The 15,649-nt window shown below is 56.3% G+C and overlaps 8 protein-coding genes across 8 annotated transcripts; 4 read left to right on the top strand and 4 right to left on the bottom strand.

Annotated features, from left to right (window-relative positions):
- The first annotated feature begins 336 nt into the window (after positions 1-336).
- Positions 337-958, top strand: N657DRAFT_647745 (uncharacterized protein). Its single transcript, XM_062793379.1, has one exon. The coding sequence runs from the start codon at positions 579-581 to the stop codon at positions 912-914; it is 336 nt and encodes a 111-aa protein (XP_062645339.1). The 5' UTR covers positions 337-578; the 3' UTR covers positions 915-958.
- Positions 959-2,353: 1,395 nt separating this feature from the next.
- On the top strand, positions 2,354-2,797 carry N657DRAFT_577200 (uncharacterized protein; the record flags this gene model as incomplete). Its single annotated transcript, XM_062789236.1, has 1 exon — positions 2,354-2,797. One exon carries the CDS (start codon positions 2,354-2,356, stop codon positions 2,795-2,797), a length of 444 nt encoding a protein of 147 aa, XP_062645338.1.
- Positions 2,798-2,973: 176 nt separating this feature from the next.
- Positions 2,974-4,252, bottom strand: N657DRAFT_577440 (XAP5-domain-containing protein; the record flags this gene model as incomplete). The annotated part of the gene is made up of 2 exons (XM_062789251.1): positions 2,974-3,300; positions 3,383-4,252. 2 exons carry the CDS (start codon positions 4,250-4,252, stop codon positions 2,974-2,976), a joined length of 1,197 nt encoding a protein of 398 aa, XP_062645337.1.
- A 79-nt stretch (positions 4,253-4,331) lies between these two features.
- N657DRAFT_109790 (uncharacterized protein) lies at positions 4,332-5,761 on the bottom strand. The gene is made up of 2 exons (XM_062785776.1): positions 5,473-5,761; positions 4,332-5,417 (listed from the first exon to the last, which is right to left on the bottom strand). Exons 1-2 carry the CDS (start codon positions 5,597-5,599, stop codon positions 4,483-4,485), a joined length of 1,062 nt encoding a protein of 353 aa, XP_062645336.1. The 5' UTR covers positions 5,600-5,761; the 3' UTR covers positions 4,332-4,482.
- N657DRAFT_109914 (uncharacterized protein) lies at positions 5,690-6,327 on the bottom strand. Its single transcript, XM_062785777.1, has 2 exons — positions 5,930-6,327; positions 5,690-5,858 (listed from the first exon to the last, which is right to left on the bottom strand). The coding sequence occupies exons 1-2, from the start codon at positions 6,140-6,142 to the stop codon at positions 5,781-5,783; spliced, it is 291 nt and encodes a 96-aa protein (XP_062645335.1). The 5' UTR covers positions 6,143-6,327; the 3' UTR covers positions 5,690-5,780.
- A 401-nt stretch (positions 6,328-6,728) lies between these two features.
- N657DRAFT_635596 (uncharacterized protein) lies at positions 6,729-7,540 on the bottom strand (the record flags this gene model as incomplete). The annotated part of the gene is made up of 4 exons (XM_062791352.1): positions 6,729-6,812; positions 6,936-6,980; positions 7,100-7,268; positions 7,332-7,540. 4 exons carry the CDS (start codon positions 7,538-7,540, stop codon positions 6,729-6,731), a joined length of 507 nt encoding a protein of 168 aa, XP_062645334.1.
- Positions 7,541-8,818: 1,278 nt separating this feature from the next.
- N657DRAFT_577644 (uncharacterized protein) lies at positions 8,819-12,044 on the top strand (the record flags this gene model as incomplete). The annotated part of the gene is made up of 5 exons (XM_062789262.1): positions 8,819-9,864; positions 9,951-10,118; positions 10,189-11,164; positions 11,237-11,626; positions 11,697-12,044. The coding sequence occupies 5 exons, from the start codon at positions 8,819-8,821 to the stop codon at positions 12,042-12,044; spliced, it is 2,928 nt and encodes a 975-aa protein (XP_062645333.1).
- Positions 12,045-12,858: 814 nt separating this feature from the next.
- Positions 12,859-15,416, top strand: N657DRAFT_647739 (uncharacterized protein). The gene is made up of 3 exons (XM_062793378.1): positions 12,859-13,270; positions 13,330-14,583; positions 14,641-15,416. The coding sequence occupies exons 1-3, from the start codon at positions 13,232-13,234 to the stop codon at positions 15,187-15,189; spliced, it is 1,842 nt and encodes a 613-aa protein (XP_062645332.1). The 5' UTR covers positions 12,859-13,231; the 3' UTR covers positions 15,190-15,416.
- The last annotated feature ends 233 nt before the right edge of the window (positions 15,417-15,649 follow it).

Below are 15,649 nucleotides of genomic sequence, written 5' to 3'. Positions count from 1 at the left end.
GCGGGTTTAAGCGCTGCTAACGCCGGACGGTTAATCAATGCCGACGGATGTTATCAAGGAGCTGCCTATTTAACATTCTCTCTACAATTTCTCCGAACTGCGCACATGTCTGGGAACAACTTGTCTATTCTGATCTTTCTTAGCCGCTGACTTTTGAGAGAAAAATCCGAATCACGGTAGTTGGAGAGCATTTGAAAAGCCGTGGCACGATGCATCTCATCCTGACTGGCGCTACCGGTTTGGTAGGCACTGCAGTGCTAGACGCCATGATCAGAAGCAACGGAATCACCAAGATCTCGGGTCTTACCAGACGCCCAACCAAGTTCGCCGACAACCATCCATATCATCATGCACAACGACTTCACCTCTTATGACAGTGACCTCCTCGCCAAGCTCCAAGGCGCCCAGGCTTGTGTCTGGGCATTAAGAATCAGCCAGACCAAAGTCAACAAAGAGTCAGTCTTGTCTCACGGCACAAGCGCTTCACGCCTTCGTTGCATGACGAGTGATTATCCACTAAACGCAAAGACCATATTAGGGGCTACATCACAATCACAAAGACCTTCCCGCTGGCCGAGATGCAAAAGCAAAACCCTTCGTCCCTGCGGGCCACCACCGTCCGGGCAAGCCTTGTCGACTGGATTGGTCACGAGGAAATCAAGCCCTACTTCCCCGATTTTGGACTGCTCATAAATGTGGCGGGCAGTATTCTTATGCCAGTGGCCAGGCGTCCGGCGAGGAGCAAGTGGTGCACGACAGAACCGCTTGGCCGGTTCCTGACGGGAATGGCCATGGGCGTGTGGGATGGTGCTTTGGAAGGGGAGGGCGTCGAGCGACTGCCGGGTGGTTTTACGGTTGTGGAGAACCCGGGGTTTAGGAGGATAATGGGATTGGATGCTGTGGACGGGCAGTGAAGCAAGCTCTGGTATTGCACTAGGTCACGAAGAGGCTGAGAGGTAGGGGTTGTCTACCTCGGGTCTGTGAGGGATTGCATCAGTAAGACGAGGCACATGTACAGTACGTAGTAGTACTTTTTGCTAGAGTCAAGACAGTTCTGCCACCTATTCGACCAACGCGGTGGACTCACATTCTCGGCCTCTGCACACCGCAGTCACACAAGGCTCGGAATCAAATTGCTGTCAAATTGGCTTCGCCGGGACACACAGTCCACTGAGTGTGGCCAAGATGGCGAGAAATCAAAGGGCACACGGCACACTTTGGGAAAGCTGGGACTTTGAGAGGGATGTCCCAGCCTGAATAAGGTAGGTACCACAATCACGGCCATTAAGGGCATGAGTTACGCTAGCAGTTGACAGGTGATATGGGAGTGCGGTTCTTGCCGTCAGGAAGCAAGAGGATGCCCTGACCAATTAGCAGCAGTACCATTGCACGTTCCTGGAAGGAGCACGCTCCACCGCGCGCCGCGGAAGCCCCGTTTCGCCGGGCGCTTGCCGGACCCCGCCCCGATCGCATCCAGCTTACTTACAGCGAGGTGCTTCGGGAGGGGCAAAATGGAGCGGCAGGTAATAATGAAATGAGAACTTATCAAAAGACCGCAGCAGATCATTATTCGCTACCATGCAAATCGATAGTAACAGGTGTTTCGCACCTATTGAACGCTTTCATTTGTCATGAACAACACTGACAGCGTAGTATTCGACGTTCCTGTACGGCAGCACCCCTCAGTCCAGAACGACGACCCCTCTTAGACGCTCCGCACATCCCGCATCTCGCCGCACATGGAACACATCCCACGCCCAACCGGCATACACATGTGTCATTCCAGCAGAGTTCAACGGCTGCACGTAAACTTCGCTGCACCACGCCACCAGCGTCTCCTTTCCCGTCGACATCGCGAATCACGGACCCACGTGGGTCTGCTTCTTGGAGCGGGGTTGGTAGGGTCCACAACAGGAGGATGTGCCGACAGGATCGACGGGGGCGACGAGAGGAGACAGTCCAGAGTGAAATGAAGAACGACTCTAGCAAAAGGCCGAGACGTGGGACCCGGGGGTGACTTTGTGGGTCGCAGTCCACATGCGACAAATCGCGTGTTGACGCAAACGGCCCGTAATGTCACGATCAGGTATCAACAACCACCAAGACATTCCAGTTCGTTCTGTGGTGGATCCTGAAGATCCACGATGTTTCGTCTCGAAGAGGGCACCACTTCCCATTCCGTCAAGTCCGCCGAAAGCACCACGGATACGGTACTTAAGGACGTCCAAGAATTTTCCCTCACTCGTGTCCTCGAGCCCTCCACATGAGAGAACCCGCCAGACGGAAACTCCACGGATGGAAGTACTCTACAAGAAGCACCATCATCACTGACTCGACAACAACAACAACGACCATGGCCCTCCTAACCGCCTCCAGAACCGCTCCGAGCGTTTCCCTCAGCCAGCGGTCCGATGTCATGTCCACGATGTACCCCCTCGTGAACAGCGCGGTGCAGTTCCAGCAGCTCCTCGGTTCCGCCGCCTTCCACCTTTTTGTCCGCACCTACTTCGCTGCCTCGGTGGTAGCCACCCTCTCGCTATGGGCAAGCAAGAGCATTGCCTGGCGGACCTTGCTTGCCTCGAGGGTCCTCGCTGCCAGGTCGCTATTCCTCGCCAAGCGGCTGGCATGGACGGCGTGGGACTGCAAGCGGTCGAGGAGCATCCGCAGGAAGCTCCAGTTTGAACTCTTTGTGCTGCTCCTCGGACCCGGCGGCAATACCCTGCTGCTGATGATCTTCTGGCCTGGCTGGCTCATGCTGGCCTTGCTGGGCTGGGCGATCTGGCAGGTTACTGGCTGATGTAAGCAACAAGAAGCCGGAAAAAGCCCCTGTGGGCGAAGACACAGCCAATGCTCACATGTAGTCTTTCGCAGGTCAGTCGTTCGAAGAGAAAAATAAATCATGAAGCGCCCTGCTACGGCAGATGCCGCCCCCGTCATGCTAATCAACCAAGACGAACGCCCTAGAAACGGCATTCACCTCGAGAAGAAAAAAGCATTGCCTCCTGGATCACGCCGGATCTCCTTGGAGTAATCCTTCTCCGGGTCGAACTCCTGCCACACGTTGGCCGGGTAGATGTGCTTGTTGCGCTGATACCACCGCCGGTCGACCACCTTGGTCAACGTCGGGTCATCCGACGCCCCTTCGAGTTCAGAGAGAGCGGGCGCGCGGCTATTGATGCCAGCTGCGCCGGGGGCGTCGGTGGTGGCAGGGGTTGGAGGAGCTCCGGCGCTGTAGTCGAAGAGGCGTTTGTTGCCGGGACCGACGGTCTTGTTGATGATGAAGAAATAGAACTCGTAGTGCTATGCGGGAAGCGGATTAGTTAGTACTGGTTGTTGCGAAGATAGAGTAGAATATAGCAGAGTAGAAATGCTCAGAACTTACATGTGGTATAATCAGGGTTCCCCTCACAAGCATCAAGTCGTCGACGCTGACGCGAGCCCAGTCGCGACGAGCATTGGCGCTCTTGTCCGCACCAACCCCCAGCTGCGCGCCCACCTTGCGGCTCTTATCCAGAAACAGCCAGACAAAGTCACCCTTCTTGACCCTCACGACACCACCGGGAATGTTGGTTCCGTCGTAAAACACGAAGGGGATGGCGATCTCGGTCGCCTTGACGGCCGCCTGGAGCAAGAGGAATTCCTTCCGCAGCGCCTCCCTCTCGGCAGCCTCGCGTCGGAGCGCGGCTTTTGTCAAGGCCCGCGGCACAACGCCGACCGATGCGTTGATGGGGACCTTGGCTGCCGGCTTTTGGTTCTTGTCCTGGCCCCTGTCGTCGCCAAAGGATGGCTCCGTCGCGGCGGCCGCCTCATTGCCGTTTTCGCCGGCATCTTTCAATTTCTCCTTCTTCCCTGCTCCATCACGGCTGGAAGCTTTCTTGAACCCAACAACCCCACCTACCTCCATATCCTCCTCCTCGTCGTCTCCGAACGACACCAGCGCCTTGGCGCGCTTCACTTTCTCCTTCTTCCTTTTCTTTTGCCGTTCGCCTTCGCTGTTATCAGCGCTCGTCGCGTTGTTCGGCGTCGTGGTCAGGGACCGGTCGGGCGTCGACGTGCTTGTGCGAGCTGCTGCATTTGCAAGAGCAGTCGCGGCCTCGCGGGCTTCGCGCTCCTGCTGCTCGAGGACTTCGGCGCGGCGCTTGCGAAAGTCGGAGAGGGCGACCAGGCCGACCGTGTTGGTCGACAGCCGCGAGGTAGTCGTTTGGTTTTGCGGCGTGAAGCGGGATGCCGGTTGGGAGGATTGGTCTGACATGGTTTGGTGGTCACGGCCAGACGATGGGATGCAAAGGAATGCTCGGGCAGTCGGTCGGTTTGGAGCTTGATGTTCTGGAAATTTTGGGACGAATAGCGGGTAAGATTATCTATGTACGGATTACCTGGGCAGTACACCGTAACGATACGTCATTGTTAATACCCCTGAAACTGAGGAACAAAATCACCATGGCAAACACCAAGCAGGTTGCAATGGGCCCAGCTACGGTTTCAGAGATTTCGTCTGAAATCCTTAAGCTTTCCTTGGAGGAACCCTCCCAGGCTCTCAAAAATGTGTGCATCATGACCCTCGCGCCAGTGCAGGCTCACGCGAGTCTCCGATGTACGGACCACGATTGTGATCTCGAATCCAAGTCGGCATGCCTCAGATTCCGACGCCGCAGTTCTAGCGCCGGCTTCGTTCTGTTTTTCACCTGGGTGCGCTCGACTCCTTTTCCTTCTCCAAGCCCTGCTCCATACGTTCTCTCTCGTCCTTCCCAATCCCCTCGCCGCGTCCGGCTCCCACGTCCAGGACATCAACTCCAACGCTCCGACAACCTCCTTGATCCGGCTGACTACCGGGTCAACTGGTTCAGTAGCAGGTAAAACCAGCAGCTCTGTGGAAACAGCCGGAGGGAGAAGCTTCTTCCAAAAGCTCGCCTTCATGCCGCGGGCCACATGATCGGCCGGCCGCATAGACCCAAAGCTCCAACCCACCGCCCACCGCCGCGTCTTGTTCCCTTGCACAAACTCGGTTACAGCGTAGTTGTCGATGCCATGTTCATGCAGTTTCTCAACGAGGGCATCAAGGCTGGTGACCTTCCCCAGCATTGAGGTGTACCACTGGATCCGGTCCCGAAGCACCAGGGACTCGCGCAGCAGCCGGCCGACGTGAGCCACCTCGCCGCCTTCACACACCATCTCCACGGGCGCGCCCGTGCAAGCCGACATGGGCGGCCGCGCCTTTTTTTTGGCGGATGATAGCATATCCTCCTCCGAGGCGTAAAAGGGCGGATTCATCATGACGAAATCGATTGAGTGGATACCCTCTGCGTCAAGGGGTATCAGGGGGTCGTCCGGTTTCCGCTTCAAGAGCCGGATTAGGGCTTCCATGTGGTTGAGTTCGATGTTTGTCTTTGCGTATTCTAGGCTCTTCTCGTCTATGTCTAGGAACCAGCTGTTAGCGGGTCGTGTCAGTCTCGACCTGGACAAGAAGCTCACCAGTTGCGACGAAACACCACGGGCGCTGAGCAGTTCCCAAAAGAGGGTAGATGCAGCTTGCGCCCGTGCCGATATCAAGCCCGCACAGTTTCCGGCCGGGTGGCTCGTACGATGTCGTGTCCATCATGTCCTTCAACCACAGGATATAGTTGTGGCGGTTTGGCACCTGGGAGATGTTAGGGGATCGAGTGAAGTCTTGAACTTGTACCTCCTACGGTAACAAAATAAAGTCCCTGCGTCGGCTTGGATCAGCGAGGCATACCGGTGGGCACATTCTGTCGTCGGGCAAGTTTAGTTTCAGGCCAAAGTCAACTTCCAACAAGGTCTTTGTCAGTTGCATGGTGGCTGCTGGGTCGGTGAAGTCGAGCTGCCCATTGCTCTGGAGGCTGCAGAGAGGCCAAGTTAACCACTCACTGCGGAGCAATTAGGCCGGAAAAAGAGAGATGGGAGCTTACACGGCAGCAAAGCGTGAGTCTTGCTTTGCGAGCTGGTTAAAGTCGGGTTCGGATTCGTACAGCTGCCGGAAGTAACCATCGGCGGCCCGCCCCGGGGACGGAGGACGGGGCCGACCGGGGGTTGGACGGATGCTTGGGTCAGGTTCGTCGAGAGTCAGGCTTTGCTGGGTACCGGGGTCCGCGTCATCAGGCGCCTTTCTCTTGCTCCCTGCCATGGCGGTTTAAGGCCCAGGTTGCATCTGCTATCTGGACAACAGAGATGAAAATGTAAAGTAAGGCTTCAACAATGGCTGCTGGTTCTGCTGTGGTAGATGAGAGAGTCTTCGTTGAGTTTACAGCGGATACCGGTAGTTACAGAGCAGCCCCACTCTCGAGCGGGGCTGCTTTTTCTCACACATAACTAACTGCACTCATCTCTTTTTTCATCATTACATTTTACACGCAAGCTTCAACAATCCTCTTGAAGCAATACGAATACCCGTTCTCGACCTGACTGACTTTGCCATTCCTGTTCATGGACAGCGATTCTCTTGTTCTTCGTAACCAAAGCCAACGCATGTCAACTAAGCTGCTTGCCAGAGTTGCATGCAGACGAGTGTTCCACAGCAGGTTCGGCAATTCCGTCCAACGTCCGATTTACCCTCACTCCGTGGTCCAGGTGCAGGGTTTGCAGGCAGAACGTTGCGTGATCTGCACCGCCGTCCGGTGTACAACGAGACGATGTACACGCGGGTGAGTTTGGGGTTTGCGAGGCGACCAACCGCATATCCCATCGGGACCAAGCCACTCTATATCCCGCGCTTATCGCGACCAGATGGCCTGCAAAGCCGAGGGATAGTTATCGATCGCCTCATCCAGGCAGGCGGGCACCCACACGGCCAGTAACTACTTGGCTCAGTTAGCAGGCACACAGTAGCCTGGGCATCCTGCGGTGCGTCATGGCCAGGCCCTCGGAATCCACGGACAAAGAGCGTGAGCTTGAACACACCACCGCAAAATCCAACCGACAGTGTCCCGCTCATCCGTCTGGGACTCTGCCTGTCCAACAATCACCTGTCGGGCCCCACAGCTGAGAGCTGTCAATCAGGAACGTGTGTGCCAAGCCGGGTGAGCAACTGCAGCTTCCCGTCTTCGCATGGCAAGTCTTGACCCAGATCAGACAACAAGCCCACTGTGCCTGGGCCCCGTATCAGCCCGCAGACGTGGCCCTGGTGGTTCAGCTTGCCCCAGAGCCATGTGTTGTCGCCGCAAAAGCCCGAGACTCCAGGGGTTATCTCACGATGAGCTCCGCCGAACCGGGGCAGCTGCACTGATGGAGGCTCAGCCGGAAGCCTGGCCTGTCTGGCAAACCACACCAATGCCTCTCAGCCTTTTGGCTGCCTGTTCTGCCGAGTTACTCCATACAGTAGGCCGGCCGTGATTGGAGCTCCTAGCGCGGGTGTTGATCTCTTCGTCCAGCCCACATGCAGGTCAAAGACGGCCAAGCTAGCAACAAAGTTCACTTTCCATGCCGGGGGCCGTCTATCGGGCACGAGAAGCTGATGCCAACCCGGACACAACGTGGCTTCAACCGCAGCCTTTCTTGTTTCCTTGTCCTTGTATTGAGAAGACATGTTTTCCAGGTCCTCATCCCACTTGCAGGTTCCTAGAACTGGCAAAGTGGTGGGTTGCACAACCCTGGCAACCGGTTGGTTAGTTGCTCGTCCCGAAGCGCTAACAACCCCTGTCACAGCATATCCACAGCCAAAGGCCCCAGGCAGCCGGCCGCCTATCGTCAATGCAAGTTGCTGACCAGTCAAATAAGGCAAGGCTGGAAGGAGTGGGAGTTCGCATGTTCCCCCTGGGTGGCTCATCCGCAAACCTCTTGCATAGGATCAACCTAGAGGTCCAACCAGGTCTGGATACGTGACTTTAAATAGCCTTACATCCCTGGTGTGTTCTTAATACTCGGCTAGGCGCTCTTATCAGGTTACACGAAGACGACCCGACCCTCGTGACAACCTGCCCTGACTCCGTTGCACCCGGTCTCCCTTCTCGACGCTCGCCTTCATCAACATCCAGGATCACGCCCTCTCAAATATTGTAGATAGGCAAGCCCGCCGGAGTGTGGAGCGACAACCACTGTTTTCGGTTTGGACTCGACATCTAGCTCCTCAGCTGAAGATCCGGGGAACATACCCTTGTCGACTTGGCACCACCCCGGCACCCGCTGACCCCAATCGTTCTCAACGTCTCACCGACTTCTCGAGGACCACGCACAACAGCTCTCTCTGCATCGTTGTCCGGGACTGCAGCAGAGTGCCTCCTCACCGAAAGCGGTTTGCGTCTTAGGCGGCCCATCAGTCAAAGCAGGCAGGTAATGCCCTGATTCTACGTTGCTGCTGGACACATCTTGGTTGCGTTTTCCTCCACTCTTACACAGTACCAGTGTGCCAGAGGCGCCTCGTGTGGGAAGAAGTCGCCCTCCACACCCGCTGCTGCGTGTCTGGTTTCCATGTGCTGTTCAACATTTTCTGTGCTGGTTCCGCATTCTTCCAGGAGCTCAAAGCCATTGTCTCCTTTGCCTAAACCGCTTGCCGTGCCCCCCCGGACTCAGAACTTTCTTGCTGACTATCTGTGAGCCGACAGCATCTTGCCAACCATTCGCTGGCTTCACACCGGGTGCCTTCCCCGGCCTTGCCGCTACTGCAGCCCCGTCGACCGACGTCCCTCAGCCGGCCACGTCGCCATTTGCTAGTCAATCACACAGCGTTTTGAGCATCTTGGAACGTCCCATCATCCATATCACCGCCGAACCTCACATTTCGTGACTTACTTTCCAGCCCAAAGGTCGAAACCTCCAAGCGTCTTGCAGCGCAGATCGCCAGCGACATACTATTACCGCCAAAGCAATGGAGTCGGAGGACAAGACCACGACCGAGGTGCGCGAAGGGAATCCCCCGGCCCCAACGAAGAACGAGGATCCCAAGGCGCCAAACGAGAGCGGTGCCAAGTCAGCTGAAGGCGAGACCAAGCCCAACGACGCAAACCAGAAGCCAGCCAAGGAGAAAAAGTGCTCCAAGAAACACTCCAAGCGCAAGGCGAAGAAGGGCAAGAAGGCAGCATCCCCCGCAGATTCGACGTCGGATTCTGACAGTGACGATGGTGCCGATGAAACCTCGTCGTCCTCGTCGTCGGACGAGAGCCAGTCGGAGGCAGAGGACTCCAAGACGACGAAGCGGTCGGCCAAGAAGCGACGGGATTCGCAGAAATCCAAACGGAAGACGCGCACGAAGAAGCAGAAGAAGGCCACCAAGACGCGGGATCCCTCTGACTCGGACTCGGATTCGGATTCTTCCGACAGCGAGGTTAGTGATGGCTCGGACGACGAAGGGAGCCAGCGGGCACAAACAGACCTGGCGAAGCAGATCCAGCTACTCCTCCTTCAGCAGCAGCAGCAGCAGCAACAGAGTGACGGCTCGTACCAGTACGCTACTGGTCTCAACAACGCCATTCCCCCTTCCATCTACGACACCGGGTTGCGCCCCGCGCCGCCGCGGCCCCGCCGCGGAATGCCCCGTTCAGGTGGACGGGCGAACCTCAACCTCGGCGGTATTGACCCCAGCCTTCTCGGGCTGGATGCCAAGCAGCAGCAGAAGGACAAGAAGAAGCGGCAAAAGGCCACGAAGCTCGACTACAAGCGGGTCGATCAGGTGTGGGACGACAGCATCCACAACTACAAGCTCCAGGACACGGCTGAGGGGACGGTGGATGCCAAGTACGAAGAGTTCATCTTCCACGTCCGCCGTACCTTTGACTGGGAGGGCAAATACAAGGCCACGATTGTCGACATCAAGAGCAAGCTGCTCCGGGAGTGCCTGCAGGATGTCATTGGCGACATCAAGGGCGTCAGCTTGGTTGATGACACTCCCAAGCTGGATCCCAATATGCTCTTCCTGTACGTCTCTTCCCCCCTTTTCCGATATGCCTGCCTTGGCACCGTGGCGCTTTGTTATCTCCCGGGTTGCTCACGCTTGTGAACAGGTATCTCGAGGATCTCCAAAACCACATGAAGGAGCTGAAGAAGGCCAAGCCGGCCAAGGGCGATAAGCATGAGCGCAAGAAGGAGCAGAAGCGAATCGAGACCAAGCGCCAGCATCTAAAGGTTCTCATCAAGTACATCAACAAGGACTATGCCGATGTCAAGAACAGGTTCGCTCGAACTCATCCATGGTAGTTTCCCTATTTGCTTACAGGCTCGCTAACATTACCCCCTTCATAGTCTCTACCCCATGCTGGAGAACGGCCTCATCACGTTTGACCTGCTTTGGGCGCTATGGAAACCCAACACGCTCGCATACACCACCACGTACGGCTCACACGACGAACCGCGCGTGTTCAAGGTGGAGATGGCCGAAAAGCACCACGGCCTCATGAGGGGCGACTACTACTACATCGAGGGCAAGTACTTTGAGTACGACGGCAAGCAGTTCGGCTTCGGCAGCATGTCGGAGGACATTGGCGACTTCCGGGGCGCGCGCAAGATCACCAGCCTGGGGTGCTACCCACTCAAGTACCACAAGAACGAGGCGCAGCTGCGCAAGGACCTGGTTGAGCGCGGCAAGAAGTTTGTGTCGCTCAGCGGGGTGCACTACAAGAGCCACCAGGGCATGGCCTACTACAAGAAGAAGAAGTCCGTCATCAAGGTCAACATCAACGGCCGCATCATGGTGGACCCGAGCATCCACCGGCGCATCAATCCCAACTACCCCATCTCGCTGGTGAGGCCCAAGGACCACGATGTTCTCTCGGACGATGAGGACTCGGATGACGAATCCGGCTGCTGCGGGTGCGATTCGGAGACGGGCGACGAGAACAGCGACGGCGAGAGTGTCAAGTTCGTGACCAAGGTCATTCAGGATCGCAAGGGCAAGGTGCAGCTCATCCGCATGCCCAAGATGGATGACGAAGAGGAGGGTGGAAAAGAGAAGCTCGACAAGGTGGCGGCCAAGGGCGAGGACTCGGCGCAGGAGAACAGTGATGAGGGGTCGTCCACTGGAGCAGGCGACGGTAAGGCGAGGCCTGTGCCCGAGTTCAGCGACGAAGAGTATCTGATCGCTTCTCCTGTGGTGCTTGGGTTCGCCTTTGCCGAGAAGCTCTGGCTCGAGTTTACCGTCTCGGGTGTCAAAGAGATCCAGTGGAACGAGACGGCTTACGACTCGCTGGTGCTCGAGCCCAAGACCAAGGATATTGTCAAGGTAAGTTTGGCCCAGTGTGCAGATGGAGTTTCTTTACGGGGGCAGTGGCCGCCCTAACATTCTCGCGAAAAGGCGCTTGTCGAATCCCACAAGTACCACGCAGCCGAAAGCATCGACGACGTAATCCAGGGCAAGGGCAAGGGTCTGGTTGCCGTCCTCCACGGACCTCCGGGCACGGGTAAGACTTTGACCGCGGAAGGCATTTCGGAGCTGCTCAAGTGCCCCCTGTACATGGCATCGGCCGGCGAATTGGGCACAGATTCGCGGTACCTGGAGAGCGAACTCCAGAAGATACTGGATATCTGCCATGCTTGGGGCGCAATCCTTCTCCTGGACGAGGCCGATGTCTTCTTGGAGAAGCGCAACATGCACGACATCCACCGCAACGCCCTCGTCAGCATCTTCCTCCGACAGCTCGAGTATTTCCAGGGCATCTTGTTTTTGACGACCAACAGGGTTGAGGTAAGGCATTGAACCCAAGAGCCAACGAAGGAAACCAGCAAGGCGAAGTTCACTAAGATTTGTCTGTCAGACGTTCGATGACGCGTTCCAGTCACGCATCCACATCGCGCTGCGGTACGACAACCTTGACCACCGGGCCAAGAAGGCCATCTTCAAGATCTTCATCGAACGGGTGCGGGTGCTCGAGAAGATCAACCTAATGCCTTTTACGGAAGAGGACTACACAGCGCTGGCGCGGCACGAGCTCAACGGGCGGCAGATCAAGAACACGGTGCGCACGGCGCAGGCGCTGGCCGTCAACAAGGGGGAGCCGCTCTCCATGAGCCACATCCGGCAGGTGCTCGATGTGCAAACCAACTTTGAGCGCGACCTCAAGGGCGGCACTGGCTACCAGGATGCCATGAGGAGTTATTTTTGAATGAGTTCCCGGAGTGAGCTGTTGGCTCTCTTCCGTTCAACTGGCGTACTGTCCCTTTTTCCCCCAGGGTTTCTTCTGACACAGCACATTCCAGGGGTATTGGTCTTTCTCGGTTTGGACTGTCTGATTTTTCTGGCACAGCACATTCCGGCCGTTTTTGTGCGTGGTACCACGTTGTTCTTGGTTATGCTTTCAGGTCATCGTCCTTGCGCATGCGATGTCTCATTAGTTCTACATCGCCTTCTCGTCATTTCCTCTTCATTATCACAGGCCATGTGTGTTACGAGTTGCGATGTACATCTCTGGGTTGCAGGATGGAGATAGACGGGACTTGGTTACGGCTGTTGATAAATTCGTAGTAAATCCCAGGGTTCGTTTGTTATCCGCCAGCTCAGTTTTCTTTACTCGAGCTCCCACAAACCGCAATGAGAAATAATGTCAAATGCTTGACGAAACGCTATCGACATATTGGTTAGTAGTTGACCAGGTACAATCATGTTCGGGGTAATAACTTCTGACTGGGACTGTAGCAAAAGTGAAGGCTGGATGATCTTGTAGCTTACACCGCAGCCAGAGATCGAGACACTTGAAGGTGGAGGTCTGCTGCTTCCAGAAGCTTGGACAGTTTGGTGCATGGCATCCTGCAGCTCTCCCGGTGGAGGCCCCACCTACCGCTTCCATTTAGCGCCGCAGATTAATCCGCTATCAGCTTTCGCGTACTATCAGGCAACAGAATGCTAAGGCAGCATCTCATCATCTAGCTCTAAGCATAGCCGACGTCATCCGATCTTAATGGCAGCTAAAACCCGATTTTCTGTTGGCCCATCTGGGACGCCAACAAGACCCGACAATGGACAATGCTAGTGACTAACTGGCACCAAGACGAGACCATCCACTCGCTCGAGGGGTTGGTGCCGTTCCCAATTTTTCCCTCTCCTTCACTCCTCCAAAAGCCTCAACTCCTCACCGACCATCTTGGCCCAGTTTACTGGGCTAGATATCTGCCCTGATCCGGGCCAATACCCTTCGTCCTTGCATTGTCGCGGTCTCAGACGCGGCACTCCCAAATCACAAGGTCGACCTCTTCCGCGCGCAGGACAGCAGGACAGCAGCGGTCAGAATGCCGCGACATACGTCCACGTGGAGCCGGTTCCTCGGATGGGATCGGCACTCCAGGCACGATCATCATGACCGGAACGGGTGGTGGGATGAGTCGAGACAACGTCGTGAGCGGATAAACAATTCAACTAGCACTGTTCTTTGCTCTGACACTACAAGCCCAGTCCTCCCGAGCTACCGCGACGACTCGGTCCAGTCGGCCATCCCCGCCAAAGCCGTCACCGAAGTGGCTCTGCGCATCCGCCACTTGATCGAGGAATGCGTGCCGTGCGAGCTCCAGACGGAGCAGGTGACAGCCCCGCACAGCAAGGTCATCACCTCCAGGGTCATCCAGGCCGCCAAGGAAGCCGGAGGCCGCGAGCACGGAGCCTGCGTTGTGTTCTGCCTCCTGGTCAACAAGCGCTGGTGGCGCCACCAGGCCCAGATTGAGCTCTGGGACGCCGAGCTGCACCAGCTCCGCGCCGTCGCCTGCGAGGTCGTCGCCAAGAAGCTCATCGAGTCCGAGGAGGACGAGGAACGCCTCCTGCACTCAATCCTGCTCAAGCGCTACTCCATCGTGGTCGACGGCCACCCAACCCACCCCGTCAACGTCATCGAGAAGGCCGTCGACCTGCACGCGCTGCGCGTCATTGGATCCTCAGGCTACCAAAAGTGCATCAACCACCTCTGGCGCGGCTGGCTGGTCCAGGACGAGAATGACCCGGCCAACTTTGTCGACTACAAGGACAGGGACAACACGTCCTACTATGCCCACCTGGACCCCGACCGCATGCGTGCCCCCATGTACCAGAACGCCACTCAAATGCTCTTTTCTTTCCTGTACCTCGGCCTTTTTACCATTGCCATGAACACGGTCAATGAAGACAGTCTCTTCGACGTGGTCGAGGTCTTCCTTTACCTCTTCACTTTTGGCTTCATCTGCAATGAAATCACCAAGTTTTGGAAGGCTGGCTATCACATATTCAGTTTTTGGAGCGCCTTCAACGCGATTCTGTACGGCCTGCTTTCCACCAGCTTCGTCTTCCGCTGCATGGCCCTGAGCCACGGGCAGGGCGATCCCGCTCGTCACCACTACAGCACGCTCAGTTACAGCTTCCTCGCTGTCAGCGCCCCCATGTTTTGGGCTCGGCTGCTGCTCTATCTCGACAGCTACCGCTTCTTTGGCGCCATGCTGGTGGTGCTCAAGGTCATGATGAAGGAGTCCATCATATTTTTTGCTCTGCTCGTTGTCATCGTTATTGGTTTCCTCCAAGCCTTTGTCGGCCTCGACTACGCCGATGATCGGGTCATCGAGGACATCTTTTTCATCGTGCAGTCCATGGCTAATGCCGTCATGCAGTCTCCCGACTTTAGCGGCTTTGAGCGGTTTCAGCCGCCGTTTGGCTTGATCCTGTACTACTGCTTCACCTTCGTTGTTATGGTGCGTTTGTCTTCCCTTCCTAGCCCCGGCACGCTTTAACTGACCTAATCTTACTAGGTTGTCCTCCTCAACATTCTCATTGCCCTCTACAACTCGGCCTACGAGGACATCTACGATAATGCCAACGACGAGTATCTCGCCATGTTCGCCCAAAAGACCATGACTTTTGTCCGCGCCCCCGACGAAAACGTCTACATCCCGCCCTTCAACCTCATCGAGCTCTTCGTGACCCTGCTGTTTGAGTGGTGGATGGACAAGAAGACATACGAGCGCATCAACGACATCGTCATGGGCGTCATCTACTCGCCCCTCTTGCTCATCTCGGCCTACTTCGAGGTGCGCTGGGCCCGCGACATCCGCGTGAACCGCGCCCGCGGCGACGCCGACGACGACACGGTCGAGGAGTGGGAGCAGATGCTGGGCCAGGTCGACTTTGAGTTGGACGGCTGGAAGAAGAAGGTCGACGCGGCAAAGAGTAATCTCGAGGTAGAGCCTGCCGTGGCGGAGGTTATGAAGCTGAGGGAGGAGGTGGAGCAGCTCAAGGAGTTGATTGTGTCTTTGCAGAAGACGTTGGGCGAGGCCAACCGAGAAAAGAACGGCAGTTAGCGACGTGCGCAGGTTCCACAGTCTTGTTAATTTGAAGCGGGGCGAGTTACTGGAACCCGGTGGACATGTGGTTCACTTGGGCTTGGCGGCTATTTATTTGAAGCCGGCGTTTGGCGTCATGTAGCAGGCCGGCCAGAACGGGGAGCAAGCACTGACAAACACACCATAATAAAGAATGGACATTTTCTTGAATAAGAACTAGCCACCCTTGGACTTCAATATCCAACCTTTATTCGAACAGCAAGGGAAGAGGTATTCGTGCATGTGCTTGTATTGTACTGCAGGTACACAGGAACTCGAGCCAAACTGGGGCAACGGGTCGGCATCGGAGTCCCCACGGGCCGGTCTCATGTCATGGCAGAAGCGGAAAGAAGTGTATCACATAGAAATTGTAGTACCCCGGTATATGGTTGACTCGCGTCTCCAAGCCCGACCAAGACCGAACAGTTTATCTTCGATG

Source organism: Parathielavia appendiculata (assembly GCF_033297405.1).
Source record: "Parathielavia appendiculata strain CBS 731.68 unplaced genomic scaffold N657scaffold_11, whole genome shotgun sequence".
Lineage (NCBI taxonomy): Eukaryota > Fungi > Ascomycota > Sordariomycetes > Sordariales > Chaetomiaceae > Parathielavia > Parathielavia appendiculata.
Note: the sequence above shows the minus strand (reverse complement) of the source record. Positions and strands in the feature narration are given on the sequence as shown.

Bases quoted from the DNA above. Each gene is read 5' to 3' on its own strand.
- N657DRAFT_647745 (XM_062793379.1), top strand. From the start codon at position 579: ATGCAAAAGCAAAACCCTTCGTCCCTGCGGGCCACCACCGTCCGGGCA.
- N657DRAFT_109790 (XM_062785776.1), bottom strand. From the start codon at position 5,599: ATGATGGACACGACATCGTACGAGCCACCCGGCCGGAAACTGTGCGGG. The intron at 5,418-5,472 runs GTGAGCTTCTTG...GCTGGTTCCTAG, and splicing joins GTGGTGTTTCGTCGCAACTG to ACATAGACGAGAAGAGCCTA.
- N657DRAFT_109914 (XM_062785777.1), bottom strand. From the start codon at position 6,142: ATGGCAGGGAGCAAGAGAAAGGCGCCTGATGACGCGGACCCCGGTACC. The intron at 5,859-5,929 runs GTGTAAGCTCCC...GCCTCTCTGCAG, and splicing joins AAGACTCACGCTTTGCTGCC to CCTCCAGAGCAATGGGCAGC.
- N657DRAFT_647739 (XM_062793378.1), top strand. From the start codon at position 13,232: ATGACCGGAACGGGTGGTGGGATGAGTCGAGACAACGTC. The intron at 13,271-13,329 runs GTGAGCGGATAA...ACAAGCCCAGTC, and splicing joins GGATGAGTCGAGACAACGTC to CTCCCGAGCTACCGCGACGA. The intron at 14,584-14,640 runs GTGCGTTTGTCT...TAATCTTACTAG, and splicing joins GCTTCACCTTCGTTGTTATG to GTTGTCCTCCTCAACATTCT.